Source organism: Mobula hypostoma, chromosome 4 (assembly GCF_963921235.1).
Source record: "Mobula hypostoma chromosome 4, sMobHyp1.1, whole genome shotgun sequence".
In the NCBI taxonomy this organism is placed as follows: domain Eukaryota; kingdom Metazoa; phylum Chordata; class Chondrichthyes; order Myliobatiformes; family Myliobatidae; genus Mobula; species Mobula hypostoma.
Window position 1 is genome coordinate 112,773,169 of NC_086100.1, and position 19,726 is coordinate 112,792,894.

The window sequence follows — 19,726 nt, forward strand, 5'->3', positions numbered from 1 at the left end:
TCATGTCTGGTTTGTTAAATAATTCACATAAAAATATCTATTATACATAACTTATTTATTTGCCAAAAATCCCACAATTATGATGAATGACATTTCACATAAAATCTTGTGTTTATAAAATGTAAGATGCAAATCAAAAAAGAACAATTGGTTAGATTAATTCCAGAACAGAGAAAATATTGAGCAGAAGATACAGAAAAACTGCTGGAACTTCGGAGAAAGAGGGATTAATAGTAGAGCTACTGGGACTTGATGTTTCAATCCCTATGGTATGTCAGCACTCTCGATGTTGGCAGTGGGCTTGGAGTGGTGACAAGGAAGGAGGGTAGGTACGTCATCAGGGTCATCAGGTGGGCACCCTCCTTCTTTGACATTTCGTTGATAAGCCCACAATGTCTCCAGAGGGCTCAACGTTAGTCAGAGAAATAAACAGTGCAAAGTCAAACAGATATAAATATGAACAAAATTATGTGGGGTCATTACAGGATGTAGAAGTTGTATACTGTATAGTACACTGAAGAATAACTCCCAAGGGTTTTTTTTGGCATACATCAAAAACAAGAGGGAACCAAAGGAGAGAACAGAATTGATCAATGATTTAAAAAAAAGAGAACTTCTGCTTGGAGTCAGAGGATGTTGGCAAAGTATTAAATGAATTGGTATTCACTAAGAAGGACATGGAGGAGAGCGAGTTCAGTATTATGTATTCTAATATGCTAAGGCATTTTGAGATCTAGAAGAAATTGGTGTTGGGTCCCTTGAAATGTTGAATAAATTCCCAAAGCCTGATGGGATCTATCCCATATTATTGAGACAGACATGGCAGGAATAGGACAGGAACACTCGTGCTTGTTTTTGAAGAGCTGACCAAGGTAACTGATGATGGTAAAGCAGTGGACGTTGTCCACACTGAATTGGTAGATGGGATGCTGAAATGACTGAGCAACAGAAGACATTGATCAATACCCTTCCATCACAAGGAATGGTGTAATATGGACTACGTACAAACATGGTGTACCAAAAGGCCTACTCCTGTGCTGTACAGGTCTATATTGTAAGTAAAAATGTTACAGATAAATCAAATTAGTCACTTACGTTAGAACATTTCCTGTTAAGAATACAATTTGCTTTGCGTGGTACACTGTACCCATTATATATGGAACTTGTGCTTGTTGCAGAACAGGTTTTATTTTCTGTCAATATATTTCCATTCTGTTTGAGCAGTTTGTCTTTTATTAGCTGAACAGAAAGTGAATCTTTTATATTTTCCTGAATTGTAGGTGCTTTTTCATTTCCTTTCTTAAACATATGATTTTCTTCCCTGTGGTCATCATCATCCAGGGATACTGGATTGGTTGGTGCTGAAATTTGATATTTCAGCCACTTGCTAGACCCATTTTGTAAAACTGAATAAAGGTCTATTGGTTTTGAATATTTATTCATGTAAGGATCGGTGCTTTCAGAAATATTGCAATTATTGGTCATGTACTTTTCTGCAGAGTCACATAAAACCCCATGACTATTCACTGTATAAATAGTTGAGCACAGAGTGTGGGGTTCAATTACACTTGAAAAGTTGGCAAAGAAATCTGATGGAAGAGTCTGACTGGTGCTTTTGTCTGTTGCAGGCAAAGTTACAAGAGGACTTCTTAGTCTTAAAGTTGGTTGGATTCTCGACCCTCCATCCTTCACAAAACTATCAGCCGTTTCATTACCTGCAAATGACAAGAACATGGACACAAGGTAGTCTACAAGAACATTACGGGTTGTGAATATAGTTAAATCTGTCCTCACTCACTAGATAAATAAATTGCATGCAAGACTCATTTCCTTTCTTACCTTAGCCTCTGTCTTTACCCTCCTTCCCTTACACTCAAACAATGTACTAGGAACTTCTGAATAATTTTCCAAGTTATATAGTATTAACAGTGGATTCCGGCTAATTGGGTAGTATATCTTGGGCCAATTAAATAGCTGCTTCAATTAGCCGAAGTTTGATGAAAATCGTTAAAAAGGTATAAAAAAAGATAAACTACTGTTTAACTGAGTAACAAATTATGTATTTAAATGAAATACAGAACAAATTAGAACACTACTAATACAACTAGTCTTATAAAACTGCACATTAATTCCTAATAGTTATTGCCGGAGGAATTCATTGGCGTATGCTGTGTTCTTTTAGTTGACTGCAAATTTTCAAAATCTGTGCAAACACCCAGTGCAGATAATGGACAGCCATCATAACATGCTTTTGATGATAACATCTTCCAAATCTTCATTTTTGTTGTAACATTCAAGATGATTGTCGATACCTTCAAATTTTTCACAGTTCCTAACTTTTTGAAGTAGTGAAATAGTTTCATTTTCACTCTCACCAATTTCTGACATCTCCAAGCCTGAACGTTTGAAACTGCAGTGAGCAAAACAGTTCTGAATTGTCTTACCGCTTGTTTTCACCAACTATCAGTGACAGAAATCACTGCTTTTTCAACACAAGCACATGCAACTGATGCTATTTAAAAATGCTGCCTGGCCTGCTAAGTTTCTCTAGCATTTTGTCTGTATTGCTTTGGTTTTCAAGCACCTGCAAGTTTCCTCATGTCTGTATTTTCACGATTAGCTTTTGTCCCAAATAAGCAGCTACCCTGATTAACCAATGGCCCAGTTAATCAGAATTCATCCCTTTGCTATTCATCCTATCTTGTCTCCTTAGCCAATCCTTTTCCTAGACTCTCCTCTATTCCATACTTAAGTGGCATTAATTTCTTACCAAATTCCTACTATCCATCCTTTACATTTCATACACAAGATGTATATTCTGCTTGCTCAATCAAATTATTAACCACTCAATTTCCTTGCTTGGAAGCTGGCATTGTATATTAAACTGTCAGTTACCTAATTCACTTCATATAATGAACATCATCATTATATTGCTGCTAAATATCCAAATCTTCCACCCCTATGTCCTTGAAACCTAGTATCAAATCTCAATTTCCTTTCCCTCCCTCAATTCATGAACAGTATTACCCAAACCTTGAGTTCCTTCTTTTCATAACATTTGCTTTTAATCTGCCCAGTCAGGTTTCTAACTTTCCCGATGGCAGAAAAATCCAAACTAAATCTGATACAACACTGCAGTTATATGTGTGAGAAAATATTAATCTTTATTCCTTGGAGCTCCACAGAAATGTTATGTCAATGGTCAATATATAAGGCTGGAGCAGAATTAGTCCATTCGGCCCATTGAGTCTCCGCCATTCGATCATGATTGATTTACTTTCCATCCCAGGCCCATTCTCCTGCCTTCTCCCCATAACCTTTGGTGCCCTGACTAACCAAGAATCTATCACCCTCTGCTTTAAATATACCTAATGATTTAGCTTCCACGGCAATGAATTCCAGATTCACCTCTCTCTGGTTAAAGAAATTCCTCCTCATCTCATTTCTAAAGGGACATTCTTCTACTCTGAGGCTGTATTCTCTGGTCCTAGACTCTTCCACAGTTGGAAATATCCTCTCCAAGTCCACTTTGTCGAGGCATTTCAATATTTGCTAGGTTTCAATGAGAACCACCCCGCACACCAATTTTTCTAAACTTCAACAGGTATAGTGCTCAATGATAAGCTGCTCTAAAAATCCATTCTGTTGGCATTCTACAAATTCCTTCTCTTGGGATCCAACACCAATCTGATTTTCCCAACCTATCTGCATATTGAAAACTCCAAGACATTTTGCCCTTTTTTAGTCTCCCGTTGAAATTTTTACCACACATCCTGGCTACTGTTTAAAGGTCGATAACTCCCATCAGTCCTTTTAGCCTTGCAGTTTCATAACTCTACCTTCTGATCCTATGTCACTTCTTTCTCAGAATTTGATTTTTTTTTAAATCAACAAAGCCACCCCATCTTTTGATACGATGTGTATCCTTGGATGTTAAGTTCTCAGCTGTGATCTTCTGTCAACAATAATTTTGAGATGCCCACTAAATTATACCTGTCAGTTTCTAACTTTACCCTATTTCATATACTACATGCATTCATATATAACACCTTCAGTCCTCTATTCACCAGTCTTCTTTTCAATTTTGTTTCCACGTTGTCTGAAGATAAAATTCTTATTCCTTTCCAAACATTTTGTTTACTCTTTATTTTGGAGACTTCAGTAACCTCTCCTGCACGTGCCTTCTTGTTTTATTTTATCCATATTTTTGCAAACTGTTGAAACTACCCCTGCCCCTACTTACTTAGTTTAAAGCACTACTCACGGCCCTAGTTATGCCTCTCTGATGCATCAGTGTTTGAAGCTCAGATTCCACGTCATCAACTTTAAGCCAGAGCTCCTTGAGCAACCAACATTTACTGCAGATGTAGTCATCAGGAACCACTGTTGTTGCGACAAAGTTACCGGAGAGAAGTAGCTGGTAGATATGAAGCAGTCTCTTTATTCAAAAAAATGAGACACAGCAGACTTCATATTGAGACCCTTTCAAAGGAAGAGGGCTGCTCAACCCAACATTATATGACAGTTTATATGCTAAAAATCAAAGGACAATTCTATGTTTACAATGTATCTACAATGCTTTCCTGTGAATTACATATAGATATCACACCTTCACACCCAGACTACAGACACCCAAATGAATCTTAAATCAGCATTGTCTGGTCTTCCAATTAACTGCGGTTCATTGCTCTTAGGAACTCAATGTCCAGAGCTACATTTTAAATTTAATCTACCGTCCATATTCAGATCTGAAGGTTGGTAGCTGAAGTTAATGTTTTGCTGTACACCCCAAGTCCAGAATATGATATAACACCACAAAGGGGCCCACCAGCTCCCATATCATTCAGCTACAACACATAACCTGATCCTACATCCCTACTTTATTTAATTATTTGTAATTTGGCATTGTTTTAAGTTAATGGCTGTGAAAAATCTGATCTGTTTGTTAGAGTGAGTTTTTTTGAGTAGATGATTTGTTTACACTTAAATGACTTTGGCCACCAGACTTCTATTTGACAAAGTACTGCAGATTAAGTCCACAACAATGTGCTTCCTAAAAAGGTGTGAATACCAGATGCTTCTGGTGCTGTAGTTTGACCAGATGCTGTAGTTTCAAAGACAGTATTATCTATATTTTATAATTATTAATGGTTTTCTATGTTAGCACGTAAAATGCCAGATAAATGTATCGTAGACTTAACTTGCATTCTTAAAGGCTGTGGATACCAACCCAGACATGTTGGCGTCGGAAGGAAAGGACTGTGTGATATTTTGTATGTAGCTTCAATAGGAAGCATTGTCTATAACTTTTTAAGTAGTGATTGCCTTTGTGTTTAGCATATAAATATTGAGCCCACATTGAGCTAGCAGACCTTTCTCCCGAAAGTGTCTCCGTCCGTATGACGCCTGCTGTACCTTGTTGTGTCGAATAAAGAAGCTGCTTTGTATCTACCAGTGACTCTGTCTCTCCGGTGATTTCATCCACGCTACAACATTTGGTGTCAGGAGTGGGATACTTTGTGACCCCTCGTGTGGCCAGCATTCCTAGCAGTCTAAGTTGGTGAGTATTTTTCTAAAATAATGCTCACACTTGGATCTGTTCGGTTGGTGGTACACGGGATCACAAGGTATCACGAACATGGAGAGCTGAGCAGGTAGATATAAAAGTAGTGTGTGCGTGTGCATGTGTGTTTATATATGTGAGAAATCTTTGCATGTTAACCAGGTTAACTTGGTGAGACTTGGACCACCAGTTGCGAAAGGTGGTAACCAACGGTACGGTTCAAGACGCCAGAGTAGGTGCGGGTATACTCGTTCGGGGAGCTGCATTTTAGTGTATGTGTTTGCAAGTGTGATGCAGGGGAATACAGCAGGCATCATGAGTTCAGGTACTCAAAAGTGGCAGATTGTGGAATACATACTCTGCTGTTTTAACTATGTGTTGTTTAACTGGCACCCATCTTTTATATTTTGCATAGTGCAGGAATTAGTGTGGGGATATCTTAGGGAGAGGTTTTACCCAGATAGATCTGCCAGAATGGCACCTATTGAGGTCAGGTAACGTCAGGTTGAGAACCCTGATGATCCGAGCCAGCCTTTGACCTTGATTATGACTATTCATAAGCCCTTCACTCCTGGGGAGAAACAGAGCATTTTGCCGAGTTGCCCTCACTTAGTCACCTGTGGGAATTCAGGGTTCTGGCGCAAGCTCGAGAAAATGGTTGAAATTCACCAGGTGCACCCTAAAGATATACACGTGTTAGTGAAAACAAAGTGCCTGAGGAATATGTGGGACAGGATGGCCCAGGGGGTGTGGGATGGTACATGGACAACTACCGGGAGTGCCAGTAATGAAGAAAGATATCGTTCTTTTAAAGGGGAAGTGAGGCAGCGGCTGGGGGAGGCGAGAGTAGCTGGGAAACGATAATGGCAATGATTCAAAAAGCTGACGAGACAGCCATGGATTATGCAGAACGTAACTATCGAGCGTACGAGGAGTATTCAGGGTTGGATAATCCAGGGAGGGATGACCAAGTCTTCCTAAAAATGCTGAAGGAAGGCATGAGCTCAACCCACCAGGAAGTTTTAGATTTAGGCATAATGGTAGGGTCCACCCACTCTGCAATAGTTTCGTGGGCCAGTGAGATAGACCAGAGAAAAGGCAAGAGAAATCATGAAGTGGGTATAGTGAATGCAGCTGCTGTGATGTCCTGGAGGGCTTGTTTTGCTTGCTGGCAGCCAGGGCACCTAGCAAAGGACTGCTGTACCACGTATAAAACAGTGAAGGAGTTGAAATGCTACAGCTGTGGCCTATCGGGACACGGCTAGAGACAGTATCCGGGGGGAGGGAGAAAACCCAGGCGAAGGTCACAGCAGACACCCAGTCACTCACCCCAGCAGCAACCAGTCTGACTATTGATCAGATCAGAGTTAGTAACGGCGCCTCTTAAGGCAGAAAAAGATGTGGCAGCGGGCTCCACTGCCAGCTCTGCTGACTCATGGATGTACATAACGGCATTGTTAGGGGGACGGCAATGCAACATGTTAGTGGACACAGGGGCATCAGTATTGATAACAGGCTTTCCCTTACCAACAACTGGACAGGCCAGTTATATCACGGGTGTAGGAAGGAAAACAGTAAAAGCAGAAAGAAGTGAGAAGCAAATACTAGAAATCGGGGGAGTGCAGCTTCCAGTGTATTTTTTGGTACGTCCAAATAATGAGGGCACGATCCTTGGAACAGACATCCTAAGGGAAGCAGGAGCTGTTATAGATTCAGGAAAGGGAGAAATAATATGGACAAGTCATGGGCAGTGAACACATACAACCAACAGAATACACAAGCAAGATTGTGAGCAGGTAAAGAAAGACCCAGTTATAATAGGAGGGTCTGTATAAACCCCCTAACCAGGACCCTATACAAACGGACACACTGACCACTGTTCAGGGTATAGCGAAGGAACAAAAACACCAGGGGATACTCAGAGAGACTGCGGCCATTCCAGAACAAAGTTTTCCCAGTTCCTCCAAGGGCAGACATTACTGCGAATAAAGCAGCAGGGAAACAAGAGGCAATTGAAATTGCAAGTGTGCAGGAGGAAATGACAGAAGCCAGCTTAGTAAAATTATATGAAGAGGTAGAGGCAGAAGAGAAGGAAAAATGGAGGAGAAAAGGAGCAAAGGAGGGACCAGATGGGTGCTGGACACATGGGGAGGAAAGAGTTACGGTGGCCCCACCCCGTATTAGACCGATACTACTAAGGTTATATCATGGGGTGATGCATCAGGGAAGGCAGAGCATGATCACAACCCTCCGGCAGGACTGGTGGTGGCCAGGGATGGGCGGGGATGTTGAAAAATTCTGCTGTTGTATCATCTGTACCCAGCATAACCCTGGTAAGGGCAGAAAGCTGCAGCTGGCAAATCAGCCTCAGCCGAGGGGTCCCTGGGAAAACATCCAGATAGACTTCACAGGGCCCCTGCCAAAAAGCAGGGGGAAAAACTACTGTCTAGTAATCATGGATCACTTCACCCGGTGGACAGAGGCTTTCCCAACAAGGGACTGCACCGCCCGCACCGCTGCATGGATCCTAGTTCAGGAAATCCTCCCAAGGTGGGGAACCCCAGTTCAGGTGGATTCAGGTCAGGGTGCACATTTCACGGGGAAAATGATGAAGGAAATGTGTCAACTACTAGGGATTCGACAGTGGTTCCACATACCCTACCACCCCCAGAGTTCAGGGATGGTAGAAAGGATGAACCGAACAATCAAGAATGCATTAGCTAAAGCTATAGCTGAGACAGGAAAGACATGGGTGGATGTATTACCAGGAATCTTGATGAGATTGCGCGCAACCCCGAACCGCACTTTGGGTCTCAGCCCCTAAGAATTATTGATGGGGCGAGCAATGCAACTCCCTTATGGGGTAATTACGGGTTGTGGGGAGCCTGGGGCTTACAGGGATAGAACGACCCAATATGTGAAAGACCTTTGTAACCAACTTAAAAGTACAGGTTTCCCCCACCATCCAAAGCTAAAGCATTCCTATGAAGCGTTTCGTAAGCCGGAATGTCGTAAAGTGAAGAAACAATTACAATATGGGAAAATTTTGTGAGCGTTCGCAGACCCAAAAATAACCTACCAAATCATGCCAAATAACACATAAAACCTAAAATAACAGTAACATATAGTAAAAGCAGGAATGATATGATAAATACCTAGCCTATATAAAGTAGAAATACTTTTCCACAATCATTGCCTGAACTGTTTCTCCGTAGCGAAAATCTCACGCAAGTGCTCTTGGCTAAAACACGGCGCAAGCGCTCTCCAGTAACCTTTAAGCTATGAAGCTGCTGAATCATACCAAATAACACTTAAAAACACAGCCGATATGAAGTAGAAATAATGTATGTGCAGTGTAGTATCACTTACAGGAATTGGGAAGATAGCGCAGAGCACACTGATGGTGGTGTGTTAGGCTGAGTCGGAGTGGTGCAGTGGCCCCCACCCTCCGGGCTGCAAACCGATACCGATCCACGAAGCATGCAGGGATACAGCAGTAGCCGGGACACATCCAGCACATCTTTAAGAAAAAAGCCAAAACAAACAAGCTAATTAATTAGATGCCGCCCGGCACGTAAATGTCGGCCCAGATCAGAGGCAATGCAATCGTCCTCTGATCTGGGCCGACATTTACGTGCCGGGCGGCACCTAATTAATTAGCATGTTTATTTCAGCTTTTTTCTTAAAGGTGTGCTGTGTGCCTCCCGGCTACCCTGCATTCTCTGCGAATCGGTATCTGTCTGCGGCCCAGGAGCTGGGGTGGTGGGACACTGGGGTGTCATCCTCATTGATCAGGGCAGGCAGGTCATCTTCTCCTATCTCTGCCTGCCTCGATGTTGAAGGTCGAGGTTCGTCGTCTGCTGTAGCTGATGTGGAAGGCTTGCTTGACTGCTTGGCCTTGCACATTTTTCTATCATACAGTTCTTTGTAAGGACTCAAACCATGTTGCAAATATGCCCAAACCGACGTACCCTTTCAAAATTAAAGTCGTACTTTATCATTACTCATTCAGTTTCGATTGTTACCCTTTCCTCTTCCAATTACATCAGCTCTTCATCTATCAGTTCTTGGTCATGGGATGTCAAAACCTCTTCAACATCATCTTCATCAACTTCCACAAGCCAAACTCACTTTGTCCTTACTTCGTTCACCACAATCAAAACGCTTAATTATGTCTAGTTTTACGCTAACTGCAACACCCTTACAAGCTCTTTTAGGCTTCTCCAATACCTTAGAACTTATCTTGCAAAGGGCTGCTCACAGGCACACGTTAAAGCAATGCCGGCTAGAATGCAGTTCCGTATCCGGGGGGGAGCGGCTGCTCCGGGCGCGCACTGATTTTTTATCGCATGACGCCTTTTATTGCACGCTGCCTTTTTTGGTAACAGTGAAAACACCTTCTGTTAGCGAAAACAGGTAACTAATGTAGGTCTTTCGTAACAGTGAGGTTTCGTAAAGGGAGCATTCAAAAAGCGGGGGACACCTGTATTAAAGGACCGAGCGAAACAAAAACAGCAAATCGCTGATCAGAAAGAGCCAGAGGGAAAGGGTAGTCCACAGCCCGGCAACCAAGTTATGGTGAGGGTGCTGCCAGAAAGGCCAGGGTTTGCCCCCAGGTGGATAGGACCACAGACAGTACTCTTAACCAATGATACGTGTGTCTGTGTACAGACTTGACGAGGCAGCCAGTGGAAACACTGGACTCAGGTTAAAGCATACAACTCACCCTCTTGTTGCACCCACAGAGTGGGGAACCAAGTGTACCCAGTAACCATGTAATTACAGAGAACCTAAGAGAGGAACACCAGCCGGCTATGCCAGACCAGACCACAGCTGAGGAAAACATACCAGGAGAAAATGCAAGGGCAGAAAACGTCAGGAGCGTGGCAGAAGACACTGAGAAACATGTTGGAAAACCATGAATAGCCTGCTAAAGTGTGATGATGATGGTTCTCCGTAAAGAAGGCTGGTTGCTGAAGGTCGATGATTAATTTTATAGCATAGTATAGAAATTTATTGGGAAATAGACGGGGAGGGATTTTTGAGTGAAAGCAGAGATGGCCACTTCGATGGCATTTCAGACTACACACGGCATCTGAAAGCAGTCACCCCGAGTCTGAGAAGCTGGGCCCTTTTCAGCAGTTGAGCCAGTGATCGACGGAACAGTTCGGAAGGGGGTGCCACTGGGGAGAGGTCCTTACAGACATTTACATAGCCACCCCAACCCCTTCCTGTACATCAATGATAGAGCCTGTGGGTGCTCCTGGAAGGAGAGTTTCAGCAACCAGAGGATAAAGGGCTGAAGACAAAAGAATGTAATTAAGCTGCAGTCAGCCTGCAGGGAAAGAGCAGGCACACCAAAGGAGCCGCATTTCTGAAATACTTGGAACAGCCTCTCTGCTTAACATTTGGTAGGTAGGGATTAGGTAATGCTAGGATAGATAGAGGTACATAAAATTTGGGGGAAATTTCGAGACAGAACATTTTTGCTGCCCTATTTGAGCAGATCCTCCTAGGTGGGCCTTCCCCGATACAAATTTAATTTTGTCCAGGACAGCCAAGAGGAGGGACTGTTACAGTGAGTTTTTTTGGGTTGATGATTTGTTTACACTTAAATGACTTTGGCCACCAGACTTCTATTTGACAAAGTACTGTGGATTGAGTCCACAACAATGCACTTCCTAAAAAGGTGTGAATACCAGATGCTTCTGGCGCCGTAGTTTGATCAGATGCTGTAGTTTCGAAGGTAGTATCTAAATACTATAAATATTAATTGTCTTCTATGTTAGCACGGGAAATGCCAAATAAATGTATCGTAGACTTAACTTGCATTCTTAAAGGCTGTGGATACCAACCCAGACATGTTGGCGCTGGAAGGAAAGGATGGTGTGATATTTTGTATGTAGCTTCAATAGGGTGTGGGCATGTGGCCAAGTGGTTAAGGCATTGGACTAGCTACCTGAAGGTCCTGAGTTCGAGCCCCAGCCGAGGGAATGTGTTGTGCCCTTAATCACACATTGTTCTGCGACGACATTGGTGCCAAGCTGTATGGGTCCTAATGCCCTTCTCTTGGACAACATTGGTGTCATGGAGAGGGGAGACTTGCAGCATGGGCAACTGCTGGTCTTCCATACAACCTTGCGCACTGGAGAGTGAAGACTTTCCAGGCGCAGATCCATGGTCTCGCAAGCTTCAATAGGAAACGTTGTCTATGCATTGTCTATAACATTTTAAAGTAGCGATTACCTTTGTGTTTAGCATATAAATATCGAGCCCACATTGAGCTAGCAGACCTTTCTCCCAAAAGCGTCTCTATCCGTATAATGCCTGCTTGTTGTGTCGAATAAAGAAGCTGCTTTGTATCTACCAGTGACTCTGTCTCTCCGGTGATTTCATCCACGCTACAACACTGCTCTTATCTGCTACTCAACTGTGCCTCTCGCTAGTCTCTCAAATAGAGTCTCACAGTCCCACTGGCCTATCCAAAATGGCTTCCGGCACCATGGCATCCGTTTCTTCTTGCCAAGGCCTTGAGCCAAAGCCTCAGTTCCCCACTCTAAACCTGTCTAGTCATACTATGGCCACACCTCGAATGTCTCACTTTTTATCAGCCCAAATGAGACTCACATGCAACAAGACTTGCTTTTTTGACAGAAAGATCTGCTGTCACACAGATTTCACGTTGTTTGTGATTATCTGTCATTTCAACTGCAGGCCACAGTTCTTCAAGTGCATATTTAAGTAAATTTTTAATCTGACAAGGATTTCTGCCTTCACCTCACCACCCTCTGAGTGAAATCATTTTCCCTTTTCTCCCCCTTAACACTTCCTGGCATCACTTTAAATCTATTTGTTCTCATTTTTCCTCCAATATGAGGACTGTAAACAAATGGCTACCCACTCCAGAAATTAGTTATTAAACTCAGAATTCCTTGTGTATCAAGAGCTAATAGCACAATTTATTCTCTTTTCAACCCAGTGAAGCTCAGCCTTCATTCTATCATGTACAAAATTTTGTTCTTACATGGAATTTTACATTTATTTACATCAGAATTAAATAGTGCAACAATTATTACAAGTCCTGCATTTTCAGCAACTACTATCAATTTTCAGTCTGTCTCAAGATAAGAAAGTTAAGAAACCAAGAATAATGTTCAAACTACTCAGATATTTCAAATAAAAAAAGATTGTGTTAATTAGGAATATCCGAGTAATTAAAATCAGAATCAGTTTTATTATCACAGCATGTTACATAATATTTGTTAACATAGTAGCAGCTGTACAATGCAATACATAATATAGAGGCAAAATAAATCTTATTCGGTATACTTTACACAGCATACGCATATTGAATAAGTTAAAATCATGCAAAAAGCAGAAATATTATATATAAAAAACTGAGGTAGTGTCCAAGGGTTCAATGACCATTTAGGAATCGGATGGCAGAGGGGAAGAAGCTGTTTCTGAATTGCTGAGTGTGTGCCTTCAGACTTCTGTACCTCCTACCTGATGGTAACGGTGAGAAAGGGGCATGCCTTGGGTGCTGGAGGTCCTTAATTATGAAGTATAGCCACTGTCTTGCCTTCTTTATAACTACATCGATATGTTGGGACCAGGTTACAACATCCTCAGAGATCTTGACACCCAGGAACCTGAAATTGCTCCCTCTGTCCACTTCTAATCCCTCTATGAGGATTGGTATGTGTTCCTTCATCTTGCCCTTCCGGAAATCCACAATCAGCTCTTTCGTCTTACTGATGTTGAGTGCCAGGTTGTTGCTGCGGCACCACTCCACTAGTTGGCATATCTCACTCCTGTATGCCCTCTCGTCACAACCTGAAATTCTACCAACAATGGTTCTATCGTCAGCAAATTTATTGATGGTATTTGAGCTATGCCTAACAACACAGTCCTGGCTATACAGAGAGTAGAGCAGTGGGCTAAGCACACACCCCTGAGGTGCACCAGCGTTGATCATCAGCGAGGAGGAGATGTTATCACCAATCCACACAGATTGTGGTCTTCTGGTTAGGAAGTCAAGGATCCAATTGCAGAGAGAGGTACAGAGGCCCAGGTTCTGTAACTTCTCAATCAGGATTGTGAGAATGATGGTATTAAATGCTGAGCTATAGTCCATGAACAGCATCCTGACATAGGTGTTTGTGTTGTCCAGGTGGTCTAAAGCCGCATGGAGAGCCATTGAGATTGCATCTGCCTATTGTAGATCTGTGGCATTCAAGTCTGGCAATCCAGGCCTGTGCCTGATGTCGAACTATTGTAGCGATAGGCAAATTGCAACGGGTCCAAGTCCTTGCTGAGGCAGGAGTTCAGTCTAGTCATGACCAACTTCTCAAAGCATTTCATCACTGTAGATGTGAGTGCTATTGGGTGATAGTCATTAAGGCAGCTCACATTATTCTTCTTAGGCACTCAGATAATTGCTGCCTTTTTGAACTTTTTTTTTACTCTCTCCAGTTCCGCCTTGCAAGGAATCACTCTCTTTAAAGATAGGCTAAAATCGACCTCTGAGATAGAGATCACAGGATTATCAGGTGCAGCAGGGATCTTCACAGCTGTAGTTGTATTCTCCCTTTCAAAGCGGGCATAGAAAGCATTGAGTTCATCTGGTAGTGAAGCATCGCTGCCATTCATGCTATTGGGTTTTGCTCTGTAGGAAGTAATGTCTTGCAAGCCCTGCTAGAGTTGTCGTGCATCTGATGTCGCTTCCAACCTTGTTCGAAATTGTCTCTTTGCCCTTGAAATAGGCCTCCACAGACCATACCTGGTACAGGCCTGGATCACCAGACTTGAATGCCATAGATCTAGCCTTCAGCAGATGACGTACCTCCTGGTTCATCCATGGCTTTTGGTTTGTGAATGTTCAGCAAGTCTTTTAGGCACACACTCATCCACACAGGTTGCAACTGCAGCATACTCATCCAGGTTCAAAGATGAATCCCTTAATACAGTCCAGTCCACCAATTCAAAGCAGTCCTGTAGGCACTCCTGGGCTTCCTTTGTCCATACCTTCTTGGTCCTCACTATTGGTGCTGCAGTCTTCAGTCTCTGCCTATACTCAGGGAGTAGAAGTACAGCCAGGTGATCAGATTTCCAGAAGTGAGGGCGTGGAACAGCATGGTAGGCATTCTTGATGGTGGTGTAGCAATGGTCCAGTGTGTTGTTTCCTCTGGTATTGCAAGTGATCTGTTGATGGTAATTGTTTAGTGGTTTTTTTCAGACTGGTCTGGTCAAAATCTCCCAAAACAATGATGAAGGTGTTAGGATGTGCAGTTTCATGCATGTTGGTCCCATTGCTCAGATCATCTAAAGCCTGACTGACATTGGCCTGAGGTGGAATGTATACTTCTATCAAAATGACCTCGGCGAACTCCCGTGGTAGGTAAAACGGACAGCACTTAACTGCTAGATATTCCAGGTCTGCTGAGCAGAATTGGGACAGCACTGATATAATTGTGCACCAAGAAGAGTTGATCATGAGGCATACTCCTCCACCTCTGCTTTTGATAGAGTCTATAGATCTATCCTGACGGTGTATAGTAAGCCAGTTGATCTGAATCGCTGCATCCGGTACGGAAGGGGTTAATCAGGATTCCGAGAAACAAAGGACATGCACGGTCCCTCTAATTCAGCACCCTCACTCTGAGATCATCGATTTTATTCACCAGAGACCGCACGTTTGCCAGCAAGATAGTTAGAATCAGATTTAATGTCACTGGCATATGTCGTGAAATTTATTAACTTTATGGTAGCAATACATATCTTCTTGGTCCTCACTACTGGTGAGCAGTCCTCAGTCTCTACCTATAGTCTGAGTAGAGGTACAACAGGCATATAATTAGGTGGCTTCTTGTTCTCCCATTCTTTTTGTGGAAATTCATAATCAAAACTGAAAATGGGCTTTCAAGATTACATTTGACATTGAATAAACTGCCATCAGTTAATCCTGGCCTGCACTTCAACAGTGGAATGTAATCAAGAGATCAATGATGACTAATTCCATTGGCACAAGCTTGCACATCTGGCAAAATACCATGTCAGTTTCATTTTCAGGTAGTTCAATACGCAGCCCAAAATTAATATTTATGTTTTTTTTAAAAAAGGCTTCTTTTTATTGTGCTATCTTTGTTTAATATGACTAGAGGAAATATTAAACAGTTAGATTATGTTGAGATGGTGCAGAAAATATTTGGAAACGGATCTGCAAGAACCGCTTGTTGGGTAACTCACTAGAGTTGTTTCAAAGGCCAGAATTTGAAGGCTCACACCAGTGTTAAATTCTGCACTTGAATTATCACAATGCTGTTAAAGACAGCCAAAAAAATTAAACACAATTTTCAAAAATGTTTTCTCGTATTACACACAAGTAGCTTGATTGTAGATTGGATGAGTGAAATACAATACATTAAGTATTTGGTGGCACATAGTAATAGGTGACATTACAATATCTTTATAGTTAATACCTACAGAGTACATGTTTTTGTGTTTACATGTTTACAGGTGGGTTTAAACTATGTCAACAAATCTATATTCATAATGGTGGAATGATTATGCAATAGTATTCTATTATGAATTTAAAATTGTTCTTGTATATTTTAAAGATTATTTCACTTCAACTTTTTCTGTCACAGATTATCATTCAATAACAAATGACTTACCAAAAGTACATCTGCTGGCTTGCAGCTGGTGATTTGGCTCTGAATAATTAAGTTCTCCCACATTACTGTCACTTGAGCAGCTGAGCACATTGTCCACAAATGGATCCACTGAAGGCACTTGTTGCACTGGAGATTTTACCTTGTAGTGTAACAAAAACAATTGATTTTGGATTTTACTTTTCAGTTGCAAACACTTTTTAAAATTGGATATTCAAATTTAATTTTCAAAAATTGTTTGACGGAGGGAGCAAAGAATAATATTGCATAGTGAGAAATGCTTTTAGCTTCAGTGGCAAATACACAGTCTGTGCTTAAAACAATTTAAGTATTAAATAATAAACTATAAATGTACCAGTTTTAACAACACCATTAAAAATAATTCCCTAATTTGGTTAAGGGATGATACAGGTTCCTTACTCTTATGGCTCAAATCCAAATACACAACTACAAAACAGAACAAAAATTCAGATGCATTAAAAAAAAACACTAATATGCAGCCTACATAATATTAAATAATTATATTCGGCTTAAGTTATAATTAAACAGAGGACTTAATACTCTTCCTTTAAAGAAAATGATGGTGTCAGTTTTTCCTTGAAATAAGAAGCTTCCAAGTTGATATGATTTGTGATGTTGAAATGTGATTTGGGAACATAAATATGTCAATGGTGTTTCTTTATTTTGTGGAAAACAAGAATTGTTTCTTTATGGCTTAAGTAGAAGTTCGAGTCTCAAGTAAACATCTCTATTGTTTCATAATGATATAATTCAAATTAATTTAACCTTGTGAAAGTTCCACTGCATGGGTTCAAAATCAGAATGCGAAGCAGAAGAATTAAGCCGACCAGGAATGTATGATGATAAAACAGGATCCACTGGTACTAGGAAAAGAAAACGTAGGGTATAAAATGAAAGAAAAATGTTAATAGTTATTGAAAAGATTTGGTCATTAGACAGAGATCAACCTCAAATGAAAACAAAATACCTTGATCATCTTCATACCAAGCACACATGTCTTCTGTAGCAGCTTTAAAATTGCTCTCATCTTGGAGACTTGGTGCATCCATTGGTAAATCTGAAATCTTTTCAAAATTTTGCACTTATAAATCTGAATACTATTTATTTACTGACATGCAGTGTGGAATAGGCCCTTCCAGCCCTTCAAGCCAGGTGGCCCAGCAATCCCCCAATTTAATGCTAGTCTAATCATGGGACAATTTACAATGACTAATTAACCTACCAACCGGCATGTCATTGGACTGTGGGAGAAAATTGGAGCACCCGGAGGAAACTCATGCAGTCGTGAGAAGAACGTAGACTCCTTAGACAATACTATAGTTTAAAAATGAACAGTTCTAGGATTAGCCCTACCTTAAACAAGCCATTGTTTGAACTTCTTGATGATACAAAACTGGTCTCTGTTGTAAAATGTCTTGGAATTTGATGCAAAGTGTCAAAGTCTTCGTCAAGTTCTAATTCATCTGTTGGAACTCTGATCACTGTGTCACTGGTCGCTGAGCCCTTCACCTGGTACCCTTTAAATTCAGCTGCCTGTGTAAATGTGCTAAACTCTTCAGAAATTTACTATATACCACAAAGGTTTTATTTCAAAAGTAGTATCAATAACGTTTTTTTTGAAAAATGTCCATGCATTGATTTTTTTTAAAACTAAAAAAGCAAACAATAATATGAAATTATCCTGGTAATAAGGATGACTAAAACAACTGCCAAATAATAAAATAAATGTGAGGCTAATTACCAAGACTTGATTAGCCATGAGATCAGTCAGGTGACCGCTTTGATTACAGTGAACCTCACTGCCAAGGACAAGGGAAAAGGAAAGAATCTGAACTGCTTTAGGACCTATTACGACATTAAGAGTACTTTAATTTGTTGTTGCTATCAATGCTGAGTCACATTCATTACAAATAGCTTTTTAGATCAAGTCACTGAGGCACAGTGAAATTGCTCTTTCTTAAATACATCAGGGCCACCTATGTGTGAAGCTACAGGAGCTGACATAAGATTGTTAAGGTCTATTTCCCCTCGGTGTTTACAAAGGAGAAGACCATGGATGTCAAAGAAATAACAGTAATTATCTACTGAGGTCTTGGATCACATGCATATTAAGAGGAAGGAAGTATTTGCGGCCTTGAAGGGCATTAAGCTGGGCATAACCCCAGGGCCTGACCAGGTGCACCCCTAAAGCTTATGGAAGGCCAGAAGGCAAGGGAAGAAAATGCAGAGGCTTTTACAGAGATATTTTCTTCGTTATTAGCCACTAGTAAAATTCAGAAGTTTAAAGGGTGGATAATGTTATTCCACAGTTCAAGAAGTGTAGTGAGGATGGGCCAGGAAAATACAGGCTGGTGAGCCCTTTCAGCTGTAAGGCATTCATTCAAGGGAAGTCTGAGGGGCAAGATGTACCACCAGTTGGATAGTGAAGGTCTAACTAGGAATAGTCAGCATGGTTTTGTATGTGAGAGGTCATGTCTTACAAATCATTTGGAGCTTTTTAAAGAGTTAACTTGGAGATGAAGGTAGGGCAGTAAATGTTGTCTGGTGAGGTAAATTAAGAATTGGCTCGACGATAGAAAACAGAGCATGACGATTGAAAGTCAATTTTACGACTGGAGGCCTGCGACTAGTAAGGTGGCCCAAAGGTCAGTGTTGGGACCTGTTATTCATTAGTTATGAAAATGATTTGGACATGAATGTACATGGCATGATTAGCAAGTTTGCTGATGATATTGAATTGGAAGGTTTGGTTGAACATAAAACATGTTATAATAAACTACATGGACATCTTTATCAGTTAGGGAGATGGGCTGAGGAATGGAAAATAGATTTCAACTCAGATAAATGTGAGGTAATGCATTTTGGACAGTCAAACCAGAGTAGGACCTAGGCAGTGAAAGGCAAGGCAGAACGTAGGGGCCTGGCCATTCAAGCATTTTGAAAAACTCAAACAGATAAATAGAGGGGTAGCTCAAGCGGAGTGGCCTGTGGGAAGCAGCCAGTGAGTGAGTGGGCCAGTGAAGGAGTGGAGCTTTGAGGCTTTGACTCAAGAGGCAGAGGACAAGCTTGCTCGCAGTTAGTCTTTACAATGCCTCCTGAGACGGTGAGTGTCTCTCATGTGAGATGTGGCAGTCTTGGGGGAACGCCCCTCTCCCGCAGAGTCACATCTGTCAGAAGTGCATGCAGCTGGGCGAGCTGGAAGACCATGTAAGGAATCTGGAGCAGCAGCTGGATGACCTTCGACTCAATGGAGAATGAGGCAGTCATAGGTGAGAGCTACAGGGAGATAGTCACACCTAGGCTACCGGAAGCAGGTCATTGGGTGACAGTCAGAGGGGGGAAAGTGAAGGTGACTAGACAGGGAGCGCAGAGCACCCCCGTAGCTATTCCCCTGAATAATAAGTTTACCATCCTGGATACTGTTGGCAGGGATGACTGACCAGGTGTGAGTCACGGTGGCAGGGCCTCT

The 19,726-nt window shown here is 41.6% G+C and overlaps 1 protein-coding gene across 6 annotated transcripts in view; it reads right to left on the reverse strand.

Moving 5' to 3' along the window:
• LOC134345552 (5'-3' DNA helicase ZGRF1-like) overlaps positions 1-19,726 on the reverse strand; it is a 126,206-nt gene that overhangs the window by 76,664 nt on the left and 29,816 nt on the right. For all 6 annotated transcript variants that reach the window (XM_063046380.1, XM_063046383.1, XM_063046384.1 and 3 more), the window contains 4 exons: positions 17,225-17,321; positions 17,023-17,120; positions 16,240-16,378; positions 1,096-1,715 (listed from right to left, as the gene is read on the reverse strand). In XM_063046380.1, coding sequence (XP_062902450.1) covers positions 1,096-1,715; positions 16,240-16,378; positions 17,023-17,120; positions 17,225-17,321 — 954 coding nt within the window. The remainder of the gene's footprint in view (positions 1-1,095; positions 1,716-16,239; positions 16,379-17,022; positions 17,121-17,224; positions 17,322-19,726) is intronic.